Consider the following 19,636-nt stretch of genomic DNA (forward strand, 5'->3'; position numbering starts at 1 on the left):
TGGGTCCTGGGGATGACCCAGCAAATTCAAGGGCTCTTCTGCACTCACCTGGATCCTGGGGGCAAATCTGTGCTTTTTAAAAATGGCATTTTCTAGTCCCAAAAGACTAGAAACAAGGAGTGGTTAGATAGGTATTTTGGTGAGATTTTATTGCACCTTGGGTAAAGATGTTTTTAAGGTACTTTAAAAGTGGTATTTGGCATTACACTGGCATATTTTTTTCTTTGAAAAGTCTGGAATGGCTCTGAAGCAGCCATTTCTCTACTATATATGTGTGTGTGTTTGTGTATGTGTGTATGCACACATATACATACATACACATTATATGTATTGTATTACATATTTATATACACATATTATACATAAATACATTACAGCGAGAGATGTATATGTGTGTATATATGTACCTATTTGTATGCACATACACACACATACGCTTTTATGCTGATCTGGTATGATGTATATTTTAGAATCTTTGAAATTTTTGCACATTTCATTATGAATGGTATTTAAGAGCAGTTTCAGGAGTTAAAATTTAAAAAGCAAATTGTAAATTGTATTTGATTTTTCAACCACAAGCTCAACAAGAGACCAGCCATATATTAAAATGAAAAGTAATGGCAGAACTTTCTACTGAACTGCTCAGTTATTGGATGATTAGGGCCATCTGGTAGTCAAAGCAGGAATAGGTTTGTTTGGACTCAAATGCAGAGGGAGGTCTACGAAGTAAGACCTGTGGACTCTGGTTTGCTTCTCTTTTTTTCCTTTTAACTTTTAATTTAATTTTTATTCTATATTGGCGTATAGTTGATACAGTGTGTTAGTGTCAGGTGGACAGCACAGTGATTCAGTTATACATATACATGTGTCTATTTTTTTTCAGATTCTTTTCCCATTTAGGTTATTACAGAATATTAAGTATTCTCTGTGCTACACAGTAGGTCCTTACTGATTATCTATTTTATATATTATCAGTGTGTATATGTTAATCCCAAACTCCTAATTTATCCCTCCCCCTACGTTTCCCCTTTGGTTCCATCTCTTGCAGAGCTCGGCAAGGCAGACACATTTCTGGAGTCAGTCTGGAGGAACGTTCTCTGATTTGAGGCTACTAGAGTGAGCGTGGACAGTGGGAACAGAGCCGGTCCTTAGCAGGGATGGCACACGGGAGCTCCACCACATTTCTGCCACTTAGACAAACACTGCAAGAGCTGCCAGCTGCTGCACCTTGGCTCTGCGGTCTCTGACCCTGAGACCCGTGGAAGGAAGCCAGGGCAGAGCACACAGGAGTTGCCACTCACACTCCCCCTAAGACCACGTATATTTAAAAGCCCTGCCAGTCGCCCAGGACTGTTTCCAGTTCTCAGAACTACAGCTGGACAGCACGCTGGCACGCTGGCTCGGACCCCGTTCAGTGGCTTCTGTCAGGACAGCTGCAGCACCCCATCCCTCTCATGTACGCATAGGGCCCTGGTCATGAGAACTTTACTGGGGGACCTTTACTGAGGGAGGTTGGCTCTCCCTGTGCTAGGCCATGTGCTAATCAGAGGGAATCCAGAGGCGGCCAAGGGCAGCCTAAGGTGAAAGGCTACCCACCTCCTGGTCAGCGCAGCCCCTGCTTTTGGTCCACTCAGACCTCCAGAGTTATTGCCTGGGGCCCCTGCCCAGACTCCTGAATTCACTCTAATTTACAACCTACGTTTATCCCTGTTACTAGTCACTTTCTTAGGGGCCTTTTCACATTTCTTATTTTGAAATAGTAATTGTTGAGATGGTAATACACCTGCATATCCTGCTTGACAACAAAACAGTTTATTTATTAAAAACCACAAGGCATGATGTTTTCTTCTTTCCCTTTCAGTGATTCAGCTACCATCACCATTATCATCACTGCTGACATCATCAGCACCACTCTCATCACCACCGTCATCACCATCATTCTCACTGTTGACATCTTCATCATCACCGTCTTCATTACCATCATCGTCACCACCGTCATCACCATCATCACGGCTGACATCATCCTCACCGCCATCACCGTCATTACTACCATCATCACCATCATCAGCATGACGGACATCATCACCACCACCATCATCATCACCACCATCATCATCATGTCATCACCACCATCATCATCACCACCACCATCATCATATCATCACCACCATCATCATCATCACCATCATCATCACTGCTGACATCATCCTCACCACCATCGCCGTCATTACTACCATCATCACCATCATCATCATGACTGGCATCATCACCACCATCATCATCATCACCACAATAATTGTTGACATCATCATCACCATCACCACCACCATCATCATATCATCACCACCATCATCATCATCACCAGCAGAACATTTTCTTAAAACCCAACATCATAGGTGGAAAATTATTATGAAATAAAGCCAAGGGTAGGGCTTCTCTGGTAGAAGTGAAGTTGGGGTACTAACCTCATCTTCCTTGGACTCAAGGTGACCCCTGAAGAACAACACCAGCAGAATCCCCAGGGACAGTGAGAAACTACTGCTTGTGGCCAAACTTCTCTTGGTGCAAATGAGGAATCTGGGGTTCAGAGAGGGACAGAGATGGGTAGCATAACACAGTCAATTCAGGGTAGTTATAGCAATAAACACAATATGGTTGGTTACAACATTCAACTTTACCATCAAATGCAAAGCTACCCGCCTCCCCAGTGTCCAGGCCCCATTACTCCCTGCCTCACCCAGAGCCTCCCCAGGGGTTGGTGCCTTCTCCATAGAACCATGGATTAAATGAATCAACACAGAAAACTCTTAGGATCCAGGCCAGACTTAGGGTGAGGCAAGTGACCACTCATCTCAGGTGCAAAATTTAGGAAGGCAGCCCCAAAACAGGAGTCAAGCTAGATGATATTTAATGCGAATGCTTTAAGAAGTCAAAATTCATGCAAAAATAAACAAACCAAAACAAAAGAAGCAAAAAAATCAAAATTTTATATAAAGACAGAATCAGCACAGCTTGGCACAAAGTAAACTCTAAGCATAAGCATAGATAATTCATATATGATAAAAATTAAATATATATTAATTTATACAAAATTATAATATATATATCAGGAAAACATAAACATTAGGAAAACAAGATATTTTCCAATGCAAAAAAGAATGCTGTAGAGAGGGCACCAGAACTTCAGTTTGGAGCGTGGGAACATACAAAAGAGGGGGCACTCTGCTTACATTCTCTCCAGTCCTGAGCTTCTCCCCAGTTCTAAGTTTCTGACTTGGATTCTAAGACACTTAGCCTCCCTGGGAAATGGAGCGTCTGAGGACCAGGAAATGGGAAGAAGGAGCCCAGAGCCCAAGCTGTTCCTGGGACGTGACTTGGAGCATCAGGAATGATCCATGAGTTGTGCCCACATGCCCACCCACCGAGCAGGTGCCCACCTCTGGGTCTTTGCACTTGCAGGCTCTCTTCCTTGATGCCTTTTCCCCAGACTTTATTCTCACACCTTTCCACATCCTCACACCTTTCAGAGAAGGGCCCGTCCTGATCCCCTACATAAACAACCTGTATAAACAACCTGTACAAGCAACCCCACCCCAGTCCCTAGAAATCTTGATGCCCTTCACTACAGACACGTTATGACTGCCCCACGTATTCTGGTCCCCTGTCCCCTACCTGACCAGAGACCTCATGAAGGCAGGGCTTTGTCTGGAGCACCCACCATGGTTTTCCAGCACCTTGGACAGCACCTGCCCAGAGAGATGCCCAGTTCACACTCGTGAAGGAAGGAATGAGTCAGGGCTCTGTGTCAGAATGGACTCTAATCTCTGAAAGTAAAAACTATGACATAACAACACGTTCACTCAGAGCTCTCCTCACCTTCTCTCCCCTCAAACACAAATTCCTAACGCATGTTCCCTGGCATTAGTTCTGTGCAATATTAGCAGGTGTTTCTTGATAAAAGGATTTTGTGGCCTAATAAACGTAGAGAGCATTTGTCTACAGGGAAAGACAGGAGTTTAGAGGTATCTCTGGGCAGGTGTCCCTGGGCCTGAGACACCCAGGTGAACATCACTGATCTTTGGGGGCAGACGGATGCCCCCATTGTATTTGATCAGAGAACACCTGTGAGCAGACCACATCCAGAAGGTGGAGGCCAGTGGAAGCCCTTTGAAAAACACCAGCAAAAATGAGTGTTGTAACCACAGCATCTTCTAGAGCTGTTCAGCTCAGTGTGGGATCCCCAGCCGTAGCCTCCTGCTGAGCACTTGAACTGAGGCTAGAGGATCTGAGATGCGCTCATAGTATAAAAGACACACCAGATTCCAGAGACTTCATGGGGAAAAAATGAAAATATCTCATTGCTAATTTTTATATGATTACATGTTGACATGATAACCTTTAGTACACATTGGATTAAATGAAATATAAAATTAATTCCACCTGTTTCTTTTTACTGTGCACCATGGCTACTAAAAAGTGTAAAATTACACAGGTGGCTCACATCCCCTTTTAAATGGACAATGTTGGTCATGAGCTCGTCATCTTCTGGTTGAACCCCCGCCTGAGTCAGCCCCATCCTGGGGCTTGAAGCCTGCTTCCACCTTCTGGATACAAAGAAGAGCTCAGGTCCAGAGCCCTGAAGGCCTTCCCATGCCCCCTGCCAGGGAAATGCAGTGTCTTCTCTCTGATAACATCATAGGTGGAAGCCAAAGAACAGAACCGGAATGGCCTGAGGTCCTGATCTGAATTTGCCCCACGGAGGCTCCTGACTCCCTGAGGACCTCTTGATAGGTGACCGGGTCTCTCAGCTGTTTCAAGGGCTTTGGTGGGAGACCCCAGCATCCCGCTTTGCAGGAGGTGGTCGCCAGGGCAAAGGAGCATCACTCATGATGTTGAGGGGCTCCAAACCCACCTGGGTTCATGGGAGTCAACATTCTTTTAAAATTCCCATCTGTTCATATCTTAGAAAACAGAGGTTTCAAAGTCAAAAGCTGCAGTTCTAATTATTTAAACATATCCAGAGGACATTGCAAGAGAGAGAGAGTGTGTGTGTGTGTGTGTGTGTGTGTGTGTGTGTCCTTCTAAGAAACAGCCTCAGTTCTTTTGCCTTGAGTAACAAGAGTGAGAACAGGGATGGATTGGAGCAGAGGGTAGAATTTGCTAGAGAACAACACAAGGGCGAGAATTCATGGGCAGTTCCTGCAATGCAAGGAGTACCTAGTTAGGCCCGTGAAGTCCTGACTTTGTTCACATGACGTTGAACAAGACGCCCAACTTCTCTGGAAGTGGAGATGTTAGTCACCTCCAGAAGTGAGAGTCTAGAGCCCTCGCCGGAGCTGCAAAGTGTCCAGCCCGTGGGACGGGCCTTCACCGCCCTGCCTTGGGAGGGTGTGCGGGCAGGTTACCACAGCCCTCACCTGGGTTGCCCAAGGACCACACAGTTGGAATTGTTTGTTATTGTTCTTTCTTGGGCTCCAGACACCCCAACCACATGTTCTGCTTCCCCACTTAACCAGCAGAAAGTCCAGGACCTTGGACGGGGTTTGGGGGGGTGGGTGGACCCATGAGGAAGTGTCGTCCCTTTAGCAATTCAGCAAAACCAGCAAAAGCCCATAATCTGACCAAGCCTCTGGACGTAGTCCCTGCCCTTTGTGGTGTCAGGGTGCCCCTCTCACTAAGGAACCGTGGGAAAACTTCAGTGCTGCTTTTTATAATCATCATGTCTCTTGGGACCCATAAGAACCTTTCATTTCCTCTCTTGTCTCCAGAATGGCCTGCTGATTCTGCCTCTGAAAGGCTGTTTCGTCCTTTCCTTGCATCTTCCAAGCTCACCCTTTGCTACCGCGTTAAAGGAAAACCATCAGGTGCTTTGGAAAATGGAGATGCCATTCAAGGGACTTTGGGCTCAAAGGGTAACCCCTGCCCTGGGGGGTGGTCTGGCTTCTTAAAATCTCACCCAGCGTCAGTCCCGGGGAGAGGCTCCAAGGGATGGCTAGTTGTGCCGCCTGGGCTGGTGGTGAAAACTGACTGTCTCCAGGGAGCTCTTTAATCACCAAGTCCCACCCACTGAAGAGGGTGCCGCCCCACAGGCAGGGCCGCCAGGCTCGCACGTGGCTGGTACCCACTCCGCCTCGAGCTCACAGCCTGGGTGGCGTCTGCTGTGCCCCAGCCCGTGCCCGGGGCCAGGAGCTGCACGTGCTGGGAGTCTGAGCACAGCACAGAGATTAGACTTAAGCCTTTAGTCTCTCTCAAGTGCTTAAATAACCTCCTCTCCAGGCTCCCGTCAACGCCGTTCAGAACAGCCGCCGGAGCTGCATTTTATCTCAATTCTTAAAGTCGATCTTTAAAAATCTCTTTCTGGGTCTATTTTGTGCCCATCTCTGCTCATTTAACAGCAAGACCTGCCCTGCGGTCCTGCCCTCCTGTTTAATCAGTTTGTTCTCACACAGCCTCTCTCATTTAAGAAGAAAAGAAAGACAATATCTTAAAATTCCTTGGAGCATATTGGGACCTGTGGGAACCAACCCCAAAATATAGCCTGTAGGCTCTTCCCAAGGCCACTTCCACCTGGAGCCACCAGGCATTCCGCTATTTCTCCAGCAACTGAAGTCAGAGGAGGTCACGCCCTTTTGCCTCTTGGTGTGAGTCGTCAGGACTCTTTCTATACATGTCGGCATCTTCTTTCCAATGAGACTGAATGCTTCCACGTCGCATGCCTGCGCTGGTACAGGTCTGGGTGGAGAGTGTGGACATGTTCCTTTTGGAGCAGAAGAGAGGAGTGAGGGGGCATGGACAGGGCACCTCTGGCTTGCCACCAAGGGGACCAGGGACAGTCACCAGACTTCGGAGTCTCCTTTCTATACTGGGAATGATCTCCAGACTGTCTAAGCCCCGGGGGACTCTGAGGGGCAAATGGGCGATGGGTATGCGGACAAAATGTGTACATTGCAAAGCCTAAACCGAGGGTTCCTAGTAGCAGACAGTCAGAGAAAAATCAGACCTACACCTCTTTGTTTCACTTAAATGCTGGCAGGTTTTTCTGCTTCTTGGGAGGTGCTTTCCCAATAAACTGTTCTCAGAGGCTGCCGGTAGGTCAGACTCTTCCCACCTTGTGCTTCAGACAAGGCAGGGAGGCGGAGGTATCCAGGACCTACAGGTAACTTCCAGAGACACAGCTGAAGGGGAGTCTGAACACGGAGCATGTGGCCACATCCCTTGCCCCACCCCATCCCGGGTGATCTACTTGCCCAGGGCAGGAGGCTGCTGGGGGAGGTCAGGTTACTCACCTGAAAGCCAATCCAAAGGTGTGTCATTGAGCTGGTCCCCAGTTGAGCTGCAGGAGCTTGATCATGGAGACTGGATTGAGAGATGCCTTCGTATTTGTTACCTGTGAGAAAGAAGGTAGTATTTCTCCTCTGGCTCCCAACCTGATTGGTCAGGATTTGCTCCATGGGGTCTTCACTCCCTCACCCTTGCCAGTTGGCACCTGCCTTAGAAAGAAGTGTGATTTGCAGGTGTCCCATGCAAGGTGGCAGAAAGCAAGAGATGCCTGCAGCAGCTGAGAACAGGCACTGCCAGGTATACCTGCCAGAGTCGGTTGTGTCAACAGGAGCTGGAGTGAACAGGAGGATCAAGTGGGTGTGAAGTGAGTCAGAGAAGAATCCAATCCATTCCATAGGGAGATGGGCATGGCTCAGGGCCTGGAAGAAAAACACCTCCTGGAAGATGGCTTCCCAAACTTGAGTTACCAGTGCTTGGATCCAGGGCTGTGAATGAGTCAACAGGCTCCACAAACAGGAGATAACAGAGAAAACTGAAAGGGATTTCAAAATAAGTAATTGTTAAAGCCTCTGCAAGATAAAAAAACACACGTGCATATAATGAAAGAGTATGAAGTAGTTATGAAAAAAGATAGGTGGTTATAAGACAAGAAGCCAGAGCTACACAAAATAAAACCAATTAGAAATTGTGGAAGTGAAAAGTATAGTTATGGCAAAAATAGATGACTAAATAGTGTCACTGTTGATAAATGATTAATTAACCTTGAGACAGAACCAAAAAAAATTACCTGGACTCTAGCACAGAGGGTCAGAGACACAAAAGTCCGTGAAAGCCAGTAAAGGAGAATGAAGGTATATTGAGAAGATCCAACATACATACATCCTCCAGATTTGGAGGGTTAAAATAAATAAATGATAGTGAGGCAATATTTGAACTGATGACAGAATTTTCCAGAATCAAGGCATGAAATGAATTAGATTTAAAAATCCAACCAAACACCACACAGGATCAATACACAAGAACCCACATCCAGAAATAGCACAATGTAATTGCAGAACATCAAAGATGAAGAGAAAAGTAAAGAGGCTACCAGAGGGAAAACACAGATTACTTACAAATAACTATAATCCAGTTGATGCAAACTTCTCATCAGCTACAACAGAGACCAGAAAATAATGAAATGACATCTTCAAGATACCGAAGACAAATCATTTTGAGCCTAAAAGTCTATATTCCTTCAAGTTACTTTTCAAGATGAGGTTAAAATAAGAATATTTTCAGACAGACAAAAAAATCAGAAATTCAAATCCCTGATGAAAAATACTTAGAGATGCATTGCAGAAAAAAAAAATCAAAAACAAAAACAAAACACACACAAAGAAAGTACTGAAATTCAGTAATACATGGTGAAGAGCAAAAAATAAATTAAGTAAATAAATAATATATTTTGGAAGATTAAAAAAACTGACATTCAAATAAAATAGTAATAATAGTGAAACAATAATAAAGATATTAACTTTTAGGTATGTGTTACGGAATGAATATTTGTGTGACCGCAAATTCATATGTTGAATCCTTACCCCACAATGTGTCTATATTTGGGAATGAGGACTCTAAGGAAGTAATTAAGGTTAAATGAGATCCTAAGGGTGGGGCCCTGATCCTATGTTATCAGTGTCCTTATAAGAAGAGATACCATAGAATCCTCCCTCTCTCCCTCTCCCTATCTCTCTCTCTCTCTTTCTCTCTCTCTCTCCATCTCTCTCTCTCCATTTCTCTCTCTCTCTCTTCCTCCTTCTTTCTGTCTCTCTTTCCATGTGAGAACACAGTGAGAAGGTAGCTGTCCCTAAGCCCGGAAGAGAACTCTCACCAGAAACCAACCCTGCCATACCTGGGACATCTTGCCTCCAGAACTGAAAGAAGATAAATATCTGTTGTTTGTTCAGGCCTAGACTAATCTGTGATTTTATAATGATAGCCCAAGATGACAAAGACAGCATGTATCAATAAACTCAAAATAAATTTCCAGACAAAAATAGGGTGTTAGGAGAAGGTTTGGGAAGAAACAGAAGTGTGCTAAAGTTCTTATCCATTCAAATTTCATCTTTGCTAGTATATATGCTTAAATTTTAAGGTTTATCACCAAAATATTAGACATGAAAGGTATTACTCCCCATCTAGTAAAGGAAAAAAGGGTCAGAATACGGGTGGATGGAGTGAACAATCAAAGATGACACACCTGTAATCCACTTTGTGGGAGATCCACATAAAATACTAGAGCCACATGGAAATAATAGTGGCTGTGAAGATAACATGTCTGACTTTAAAGACATAATTTTTCTTAAAAAAAAGAAGCGAAGTAACGTGAAGTATATACAATGAGTCATCCTTTTCTTCTTGGTTCATTTTTTGGCTTTAAGATTCCTCCAAGTCCAGACTGCCCCTGTTAGGGTATCAGTGCCAACCCTGGCAATCACCATGGATCCAGCCATTCATCACGTCAAAAATCGGCCCTTCTCCCAAGAAGCCAGTGACTTTCATCTTATGGTCAAGGTGAGTCTCCTAACTTACCATACTCTCCCTATTGCTTTGGCTGCCGGGAAAAATAGATCTTTATGAGCTAACTCTAGTGGCTGTGAAAGACATTACAACATCCATTTACCCTACATTAGCCTGGCTCCATTTTGCTGTTCAAAATTTATTTTCCCTTTGATCTAATGTCTTTATCTTTTTTATTTGTGTTTTCTCTCCTAACTACTGGTTGTGTGACCTTGGGAAAGTAACTTTACTTCCTTGGGCTTTATGTCTATAAAACTACAATAATTACCTATGTTTTAGAGTTAAATAATTTGTGTGTGTGTGTGTGTGTGTGTGTGAGGTGGGGACTAGGGTACCAATGGGACTCAGTAAATGTGGGCTGTCGTCATCACCATCACCTTGACAACACAATTTTGCAAGCTACCTCAAGCAATGGGAAGGGATGAAGTTTAAGTTAATGATACCAAGTGTTTGGTAAACATTGAATAAGAATGGAACACACAAAGCTGGGCATGGATTTCTAAAAGAAAGACATGTAGTACTCATCATGCTCCGAATGAGACAGATGAATAAACAACTAAGTAAATAAATAAATTCACAGAGAAGATGTAGAAGAGGTTGTGAGAAGACATGAGAAGCCCATCACTGATTGGTGGAAAGTGCAGGTGGCATGTGTGGAAACATGGATGAATAGCGTGACCCTCGCCAGGTAGCACGACATGACGACTGCCCAGCAACTGAGCAAAACATACATGTAATTGCTACAAACCATCAGCACAGCAGAGAAAAATCCCAGGGTCAAGGGTCAAGAACCCAAAGTCTTTACTGAGCACTTTACTACAGGCCAGGTGCTGTGTTAGTTTTATAGAGATTATTTCATTTCATCTTTAAGGTAACGTGATTATCAGAAACTTAAAGATGAGGACACTGATAGAGGAAAAAAGAATTTAGGTAACATTCCCAGGACCAGACAGCTGGACCCCCGAAAGTGTGGCCCCAGGGCCCCAGCCTGGAACCACTGCACCCTCCTACTCTGGTTCTTGGGATAATCATGGCTTCCAGGGCCTGACTCCCAAGCTCCTAGAGCAGTTTGCCCTGGCCAAAGGGAAACGTCAGTCTTGCCAAAGGCCTGGTTTCCACAGCAATGATGGCGGCCCGCTCTCTGAGGGGTTCAGAACTCTGCTGTTTGCTTCTCTCTGAGAAAGTGAAGCTCCAACAAGGCAGGTGGTCCACCGGCCTGTGAGCGCTGTTCCTCCAAAATTCAGGAAATGCCCACCTTGGGCTCCTGGGCTGGTGAGAAGCCCCATTCATGAGTTCCTTCCTCATTGCCCCTGTGTGAACCCAGGCCGAACTGGACCATGAGAACGGTACGGAGTGGGTCTAACCAGTTTTTGACAAAAACTCAGGAATTCCAAGTCTTAAATGCCCGAAACAGCTCATTTTTAAGATGGTGTGGTGGTTATGGTTGTCACCTAAGGGTGACACAGCCTGTGTTGTCCCCTCTCTCAGGGACTCCCCAGGGCCTGAATACCATCCCCACCCCCAGGGGCCTCTCTCAGAATGACCCTGCCTCCAGCGCTGCTTCTTTATTTTCATCCTCTTCATCTTCTTTAAAATGCACGTTCTTTCATGGTTTTGGAGGAAAGTACTCGGATAGGTCAATTCATACTATAGTGTGAATGACGGCTCCCAAATAGCCCTGTTTTAAAAGAAAACTAACTCTTCTGTCGTATGTTTCCATAATTCACTCCCTTTTGATGCTGAGTCGGGTTGCATTGTGTGGCTATATCACAGTCTGCTTATCCACACACCTGCCGATGGACAGTTGGGTGGTTTCCAGTTGTTGGCACTTATGGATAAAGCTGCTCTGTACTTTGCATATTTCTGCTTTTCAACGAACTTCTTAGGGAAGAAGAAATAGCTCAGACAAGACACCCTTGTCTGAATATCCCTGGCCAAGAGACTATCACCCACCACCTCCTTCCTGCCCATACCTTGGCCGTGTACTCGGGGCCTTCTAAAGGCCCAATTAGCTCTGCTTTTTCCCTTGACTCTAGGACATTAACTCTCAATTGCAGCCTCGGACCAGCCCCTTCCCCAAAACCAGCCCCCTTTGAAGCTGAGCAAATGAGGGTCTACCACTTAGAGCCAAAGGAGGTGGATTAACCACGATCGTGCCTGATTGACGTCGCGCTTGTGCAGCTGTGAAAATAGGCCAAGGCATATTTTAGAAAGTAAATCGGACTGGATGAATCAGAAATGCGAATTGGCCTTGTTTGTTTCCCGGGAAGCCAGCGTCATCGCTCTCCTTCGAGGCTGACTCAGTTTCCTCACCCGGATTTCCAGGAATTTCCAGCCTTCCTTGTGCCTGGGAGACGTCTTGCTCTCTGCTTTGGGGTCCTGCTCTGACCTCACAGGGGAGCAGTGCTGAGCCTCACTGCAAAATTCTAAGACAGATCTGCTGGTTCCTGCAGAAAAAAACATAACCGGAATGGGGCCTCAGCACCTTAGCTGGGGCGGCAGCCGTCCAGGCCAGCGCAAACAGGGCTGTACGCCTTTAAGAAGCAAAAATTAATGCAAAGCTTATTACAGTCCCCATGGCTGCTAGCACTCTCTCTCTTCCGCTGCCCAAGTGTCTGAATTTCAGCTTCAGATGAGTGTGGCCTGCTGGGATTTGAGCTGCCAGTTTAATTAGTGTTCAGTAATTTCAATAATGAGTGACAATTCATCGGGGCTTTTAGGTTGGTCTTCTGTTCAGAAGCAAATCAATAATCCACAGTTTTTCCCCTTCTTTAAAGACAAGAAAGTGGCATGTGAGTTACATCAGATGAGAGAAAATAAATGAGGAGACGCTCCAGCCCCTCAGTAACTTGAGAGGCAATTGGCTTTAACGGCGTGGGCAGCCTCTCAGTTTGTTGGTATTACTGGAGGAACAGAAAGGTCATCAGTAGCTGGAAAGAGGCTCTCGGAGTCTCACATAAACCGTTTGCCCCGGCTGTAGCCATAGTGATTTGGGTAAATGAACACAGGTATACGGATTACTACCAAATTCCCCAGACTGCTTGTGTTATTGCCTCCGAAGATATAAAAACAATTGAGGCTAATTGTATGAGAGTGAGTTTATTACAAACATAAATGGAAAGGAAAAGAGAAAACCAGAGATGTTCTTTCAAAGATTCCTCCACCTCTCCCGGCGCCTCCATCTGTATCTCTGATCTGCGCTTCCAAGGGCATCTGATATGTGCAGCGGCAAGGTGGTCCTCGGAAAGACCCCACGCCTGGAGACGAGGTGTTGCTGGAAATTGGGGCTCCTGTGGGTTTGGAGGTCTGGCTTTAAGTGGGGCTGTCATCATGCTCCAAAATGCAATCAGGACTTAGCAATTACTTTTTTACCGCTGGTGGCTGCATGGAGCCAAGATGCTTCAAAGCCAAGGAAAGGCATTTATCTCAGCTGAGACGTGGGGTGGCACGCCTTTCCCCAGCCAGTGGCTGAAAAGTTACCTGCAGTACGGCGGTACCCTGCCAGTCTGCCAGAGCTGTGGCTTTTTTGTCAACTTGCCTGCTCTCTTTTGTTACAGCTACAAAGACTCCGTCTTCATAAGGTGTTGTGATTTGCGGTATACAAACCCATTAAAAAAACACAAATGAAATCCCCAGCTGGGAAGGTCAAGTCTAATGAGGTGGGCTGTTGCGAGGACTGGTAACTCACAGCATCCCCCGTGTTGGCCAGAGGTGCTACAAGTGAACAGCTGCTTATAATTATTATCATCTGACACTTTTCATCCACCTCAGGTGCTATTTTTTTTTTCTCACCAAAGAACAGATTAATTGTATATCAACTGATATACATAAAAAAGGGTTTGATAGAAGGCTTAATAAAGTAACATTAAATAGGCAATCCCACCGAAATTCTAATGTGTATATTCTTAATTAAATTCCCTTGTACTGTACAGTAATTCAGGTGCATTCTGCTTCCTTCGGCACCCATCGAAGGGAGATCCTGGGACGGATCAAGGAAAGGAACAGACATGCACAGGGAGATCACGCGTGCCTCTGCTCATGCCCTGACTGCACAGGAGAAGACTGAAAAGGAAACGTGAACAAAGCAACTCAAAGGTGGTACCCAAGCTATTACTGGGATGTGAGTCTACACAGACCTGGACCATTGAGTTCTCATGCTGAAGAATCCATTCCTGTCCCTCAGAATTGCCATCATCCCCCGGGCGAGAAGGTATAGCCACGTGAAAATGGAGATACTATTAAAAGGATAGAAGGAGAAAGGGAAGGAGGAGAGAGAGAGGAGGACAAGGAGATGGAAGAGAGAGAAGGGGATGAAGAAAGCTGTGGAGGAGGGGAAACAGAAGGCGAGCATTCAGCAGCCCCGATTCACTCTGGAGAGTAACCGTCGAGCCAGAGAAGTATAAATATGTGTTTAAAGCCAACATGTCGAGGTAATGATGCTCTTGTACTTCATTAACTGCCTTGACGTGAGTCCTGGAAATGCACTTTGCTCGGCTCTAGAACAGCTGCACCGTGAACCAGCACCTCGGGCAAGCCTCTCGCCACTGCCCGACGCTGCCGCGCTGGGGAAACTGCAGATCTTCCTTGCGGGGCTGAGAGTAGCTCTTAGACTACAAGAGGAAAGAGAGTAATAAAACAAGGCAGGTGAGGTGATGTGCTTTTGTCCAAAAGATCTGCACGGAAATAACCACAGGATTGATAAAGACAGAAGTTATTGTGAACTGTCCAGAAAACAGCATGATATTTGATCATAGGCAAGTTGACAACATCATGTCAAAAAAAAAGTGTGTCAAAATTCCAAACTAAATATACTGCCTCACATGCTTCCCTCTGGAAGGTTGGAAGGCTGAGGTGAGTTTTCTAGCTGTTGGAAAGGGCAGGACTCTGAGGGGTGGGCAAGAGTATCCGTGGGGGGCAAGGAGGAGACCCTCCTGCACAGCTTCTGAACCCAACTGGCTTCCTGACCTGAGAGTGGAACCCCAGCAGCTGAAGAAAAATCTAGAATCCTTGGCGTCCACATTGTGCATAGCACTGTCAAGGGGGAGCCCTGGCTTTAAAGTGGAAGAAACAAGTTACATCCAGGTTCCGCCACGTGGAAGCTGTGTGGTCACAGGCAAGATGCTAGACCTCTCTGAGCCTCAGTTACATTCTCCATAGATGGACTGGTACTGCCCACCTTACAGGGTGGCTCATTCCCTCACGTATCCATTCATCAACTATTCACTGAGTCCCTGCACCGTGCCAGGTGCTGCCTTGTGCACCAGGGAGATGGCACGACCATGCCCTGCTGTCACAGGGCTCACGTTCTACCTGTGGATGCAAAAACATACAAATACAATCATGTCTGAGAGCCGTGAGAGCTGTGGGAGAACAGAATATTTCTTGACAAGGACAGGAGTGGATGGCTGCTGGGAAGGACCTCTCTGTCCAGAGTGGAGGGAATCAGCCCAGCAAAGGTGACGGAAAAGCATTCTGGACCCAGGGAAACTCAGGGTCAAGAGCTGGAGCAGAAGTGACCTTGGCTTGCAGGCGAGGCCAGGCAGGGCGGCAGATGGGAGCAGTGGGTCATGGTCAGATTGGCACTTGACTCTGACGGTGATGAGAGACTCCTGGAGATTCTCAATCTGAGGATTACCATGCCAGCTGTACATCCCTGTGAGAGCACCGGCGGCTGTGAACCGAGAGTGGTGCTGAGAGGTGGACGGTGCAGCTGAAGAAAGATAGTGCTGACTTGACTCACAGCCGTGTCTGCAGAACGGAAAGGCAGGGCCCGATCGGGACATTTATGGGCAGAGAACTGAGACAGGTCTGCACGGAGCATGTGGCCTGAGCCCCGGGGACAGAGGGAAGGAAAAGTGGGGGAGGAGCGGGCTGGAGGCATCAGAAGTTGGGCTTGAGATGCCGACTAGACGGCCGAGGGCCGGGGCCAAGCGGGCAGTTGGGAGAGCTGAGCCAGATGCCAAGATGTCCTGAGTGAATGTTAACGTAAAAAAAAATTAATGTAGGAATGAAAACGGCACAGTCACAAATGATTCTGAGCTATATTTGTGACTCTTCTGTCACTGTTAAGCTGGCCTGGAGCTGAGCATATAGAGCTCACGTAACATGCCAACGAAAGTGTAAAATAATTAAACACACACGCAGGCACACGTACACACACACACACGCATACACATGTGCAGGCACACACAGACATGCAGACACAATTCACATGTGCACGCACACTGCATATATACACATGTGCACATCTACATACCCACGCACATGTATACACAGTGCACATGTGCGTGTACACATGCATGCACACACATACACATATAGAGCACACACATACACATACATAATTCACACACACACACACACACACACACACACACACAGAATCTCAGGAGCCTTGGAGGTCTTTGGCTCTCAGGGCTGTGCAGGAAAAAGTCTGGCATACAAGCTTTATTCCTGTCCAGACTCACGAATGTGTCTCACTCAGATGTTTGTAGGCTCTTTTCTTCCTGGGGCTGAAAGCTGCTTTGCGTTGGCCCCATCAGGAACTTGGACCGAGTTAAGCCCTAGGAGTTGGCTGTGCTCACTCCAGGCCCCTGGAGGATGAAGGAGCTGCCCCTAGAGCAGGGGAGCTAGAGTTTCCTGTTCCTTTCCCTGCACCAGGCAAGGGCTGCTTTGTTGAGGAACTTTCGTAGGAAAACCAAAATCCTCAGTCAGGAACTAGGAATCGGTGGGGCCCTGCTGTGCTCTGGCCTGGGGACCCAGTGACAAGTGCCCAGTTTCCCTTAACGGCAGTTGGCACCCTCCACCACCGCCAGCCTGCATCACTGCAGACCCGGCCAAGGGCAGCATGGGCCTGGTGGGCTTCCTGGAAGAGGTGCCACAGTGCTCTTGTAGCTGGAAACCTCATGGCCACCCTCCTCCCTCCAGACCTTCGCTGGCAGCTCCTGCCAGCCCCATAAAGTCCCTGTGGCTAAGCTTCCCTCCCACCACCTGTGACCCCACTCCTGCCCAACCTCGTCCACCACCCAGGTCCCTGACCCTGCGGCAGAGCCAGGCTGAACTGTGGGCTCTTCCCTAAGTGCTCCCCGTGTCCCCCCATGGGCCTTTGTACCGTGGCTCCCTTGTTACCAAAAATATTCTGAGAGACTCACGATGACTCAAAATCTTGTGCTGGAGACAGGCCCTGAGCCTGGGCCTCTGGGACCAGTGGCTGGGCCAGTGTCAACATAACACCCAACAGCAGGGTGAAAAATGAAAATGTGCACCACTCCGTCTCCCAGGTGGACTTGGCCCAGCCAATCAGATGTTCAACTTTATGGCGGAAAACAACAAGACTTTGGCTGTGGACGCCCTTCAGCCGGGATCATGGCTCCTTGCAGCTACCGCCACCCAGCGGCTAAGTCCTGGAGGAAATCAAGGCTCTCGTGCACTGTCAACTAGATGCCCCTTGAACCTGAAGGATATGTAGGTGCTAAATTTCATCCTGAAAAACTCTGAGAAATCCATCTGCCCAAAGGAGAGATGGGCGAACCTTTGCCATTCTGCACGCCATCCTCGTTGTCTGTCTGATCTCTGCCACGAGCTGTGCCTGAGGTCGGGGAGGAGAGAGACGCAGCTTTTACTGAGCCCTTGGGATGGGGAAGTGCTGTGCTAGATTTCTTCCCAGAAAAGTCTCGTGGAGTCTTCACCAACCTCATGAAAATATTATCATTCTCCCATTTTGAAGATGAGGCAAATGAGTCTCAAAGCAAATAAACGACCTGCAGTCCCCCAGCTTGGACGTGGCGCAGCCTTGACATTGGGCATTGGGTTTTCACGGAATTTCTTTTTTAAAAAATTTTATTGGAGTACAGTTGATTTACAGTGTTGTGTTAGTTTCAGGTGTACAGCAAAGTGATCCAGTTATACATATACATATAGTCATTCTTTTTCAAATTCTTTTCCCATTTGGGTTATTACAGAATATTGAGTAGAGTTCCCTGTGCTGTACAGTAGGTCCTTGTTGGTCAAGGTATTTCTTAAGGCAGCATCTGACTCTGTGCAAAAGGAAACACAGTGTCTATCTAACATCACCATGGAAACTTTATTTCTTCATAGCAGAATCTAAAGTTAAAATGAATCATAAGAATTCAAAGATCCGATTGACAAAATACACATTTCACTCTGTGGAGGGGGAATGACCGGTGATGGCTCAGCTGACAGGAAGGAGGAGACCTCTGTAAGATGCACATCTCCCCTCACGAGAGGCCGGGTGGGGACGCTCGGTGACAGGGACCTGAGCCCAGGAACGCCTGAAGGACCGCAGACAGCCCACACAGGTCTGCCTTGCCCGCTGTGGTGATGGAGGTCACGTCGATTTGGGCGACCTGTTCATCACCGATTAGGTCTTCGGTGAGCAGGTCTCACCCCGACGATATTTCTCACAGAACGAGTTGCCCTTCTAGTCTGGCTGCCTTGCTCTTTCACGCCCAACTCCTTGTCTCAGTAGGATGTGACAGCATCTGCTGACCTGGCCAGCTCGCCTGGCATGTTCTCCTGTGAAGCAGAAAGACGCCATAAACGCAGGCTCTGACAGGGAGCAGGGCAGAGCGCTCAGACAGACTGACTAAGCGATCGCTGGGCGCTGGTGCCTGGGAGGTAGCAGGCACCCACTGTGTGAGAGAAACAGGGCACCCACTATGCGTGAGGCCCTGGGCCTCAGGGGACCACGATGATGGCAAACAGCTGAAGACCGGAGATTCCGGGTTCCCTGGCAGCCCCTCCCTGGCTCAGCGGAGGCTCTGGCCTCTGGACAGCCCCGCAGTAGGACACCCTCCCTTTTTGCCGAGGCCTGTTTCCAGGAGGAAGTTTCCCGGAAGGAATGCCTGGACGTCGGAACCTGCCTCTGGGCCTGCAGGACCACGGAGGGACGGGCGGCCAGGCGTGGGCTCTCCAAGCACACGACGCAGGACAGGGACCGTGGGGACACCTGGGCTCTGGCCCCGCCCAGCCCCTGCCAGGCTACACTCCACTTCTCTGGGCTCCAGCTTGCTCATCCTAAAGCAGTGGTTTGCAACGGGGTGGCCTCCACGTAAACCCCTCTCTGGAGCCCCTTCTTGCCCCGCCATGGGCTCCTCCTTATGAAGCCCTGGGCTTCAGGCTGCAGGCATTCAGCTCAGGAACCACCCAAGGAGGCCCACAGTGGCCACTGTCCCGGGCTGGGCTGCGATGGGCCGGCCATGGCAAGAGGAGGAGGAGGAAGAGAAAGAAAAGAAGGACGAGGAGAAGGAAGAGGAGGGGGAGGTGACGGTGGAGGTGATGGAAGGGGGGGAGGGGGAGGGGCAGGGGGGTGGAGAGCGATTCTCACAGGGGCATCTCTGTGGGCCATTTCCACCGAGCTCCTGGTTGCCGTCAGAGAGAAGCAATGAGACCAGTCTTTGTTTTCCGTATTTGCCCTTCAGGGTCAGGCTGGGAGGCAGCGGCCGGGTGGTGGCCACAGCTGGGAGGGAAGGGCAAAAGTCATGCAGGCGGTTTGAAAACTGTCACTTTAAAATATGGGGTCACCCCACTCAGGCTTCCAGGCAGGGCTGGCCCCCTGCTGCCGAGGAAGGAGCTGGTGGAAAGGAAAACCTGTGAGCCACCCGAAGAAGTCTGGAGTCTGCGCTTGGGGAACGTACATTTGTTTTTCAAAAAGAGAAAGAAGAGAACTTCCCAGCCAAACATTTACACGCCTTCGGGTTCACACCGACAAACGATGCTGAGTGGGTAGATACGAGCATATATGGACATGCACACACACATACATCCCCATGGCTTT

General features: G+C 47.7%; 1 protein-coding gene across 1 annotated transcript in view; it reads left to right on the forward strand.

Moving 5' to 3' along the window:
- LOC309642450 (uncharacterized protein) overlaps nt 1–16,644 on the forward strand; it is a 17,102-nt gene extending 458 nt beyond the window's left edge. Inside the window, exons 1-2 of the mRNA XM_082424018.1 lie at nt 1–7,538; nt 8,243–16,644. The exon at nt 1–7,538 is cut by the window's left edge and continues 458 nt beyond it. Of these exons, the coding sequence (XP_082280144.1) occupies nt 1,836–2,201 (366 nt within the window). The 5' untranslated portion in view covers nt 1–1,835 and the 3' untranslated portion in view covers nt 2,202–7,538; nt 8,243–16,644. The remainder of the gene's footprint in view (nt 7,539–8,242) is intronic.
- Nucleotides 16,645–19,636: the final 2,992 nt, after the last annotated feature.

Source organism: Balaenoptera physalus (assembly GCF_965194825.1).
Source record: "Balaenoptera physalus genome assembly, chromosome: 14".
Lineage (NCBI taxonomy): Eukaryota > Metazoa > Chordata > Mammalia > Artiodactyla > Balaenopteridae > Balaenoptera > Balaenoptera physalus.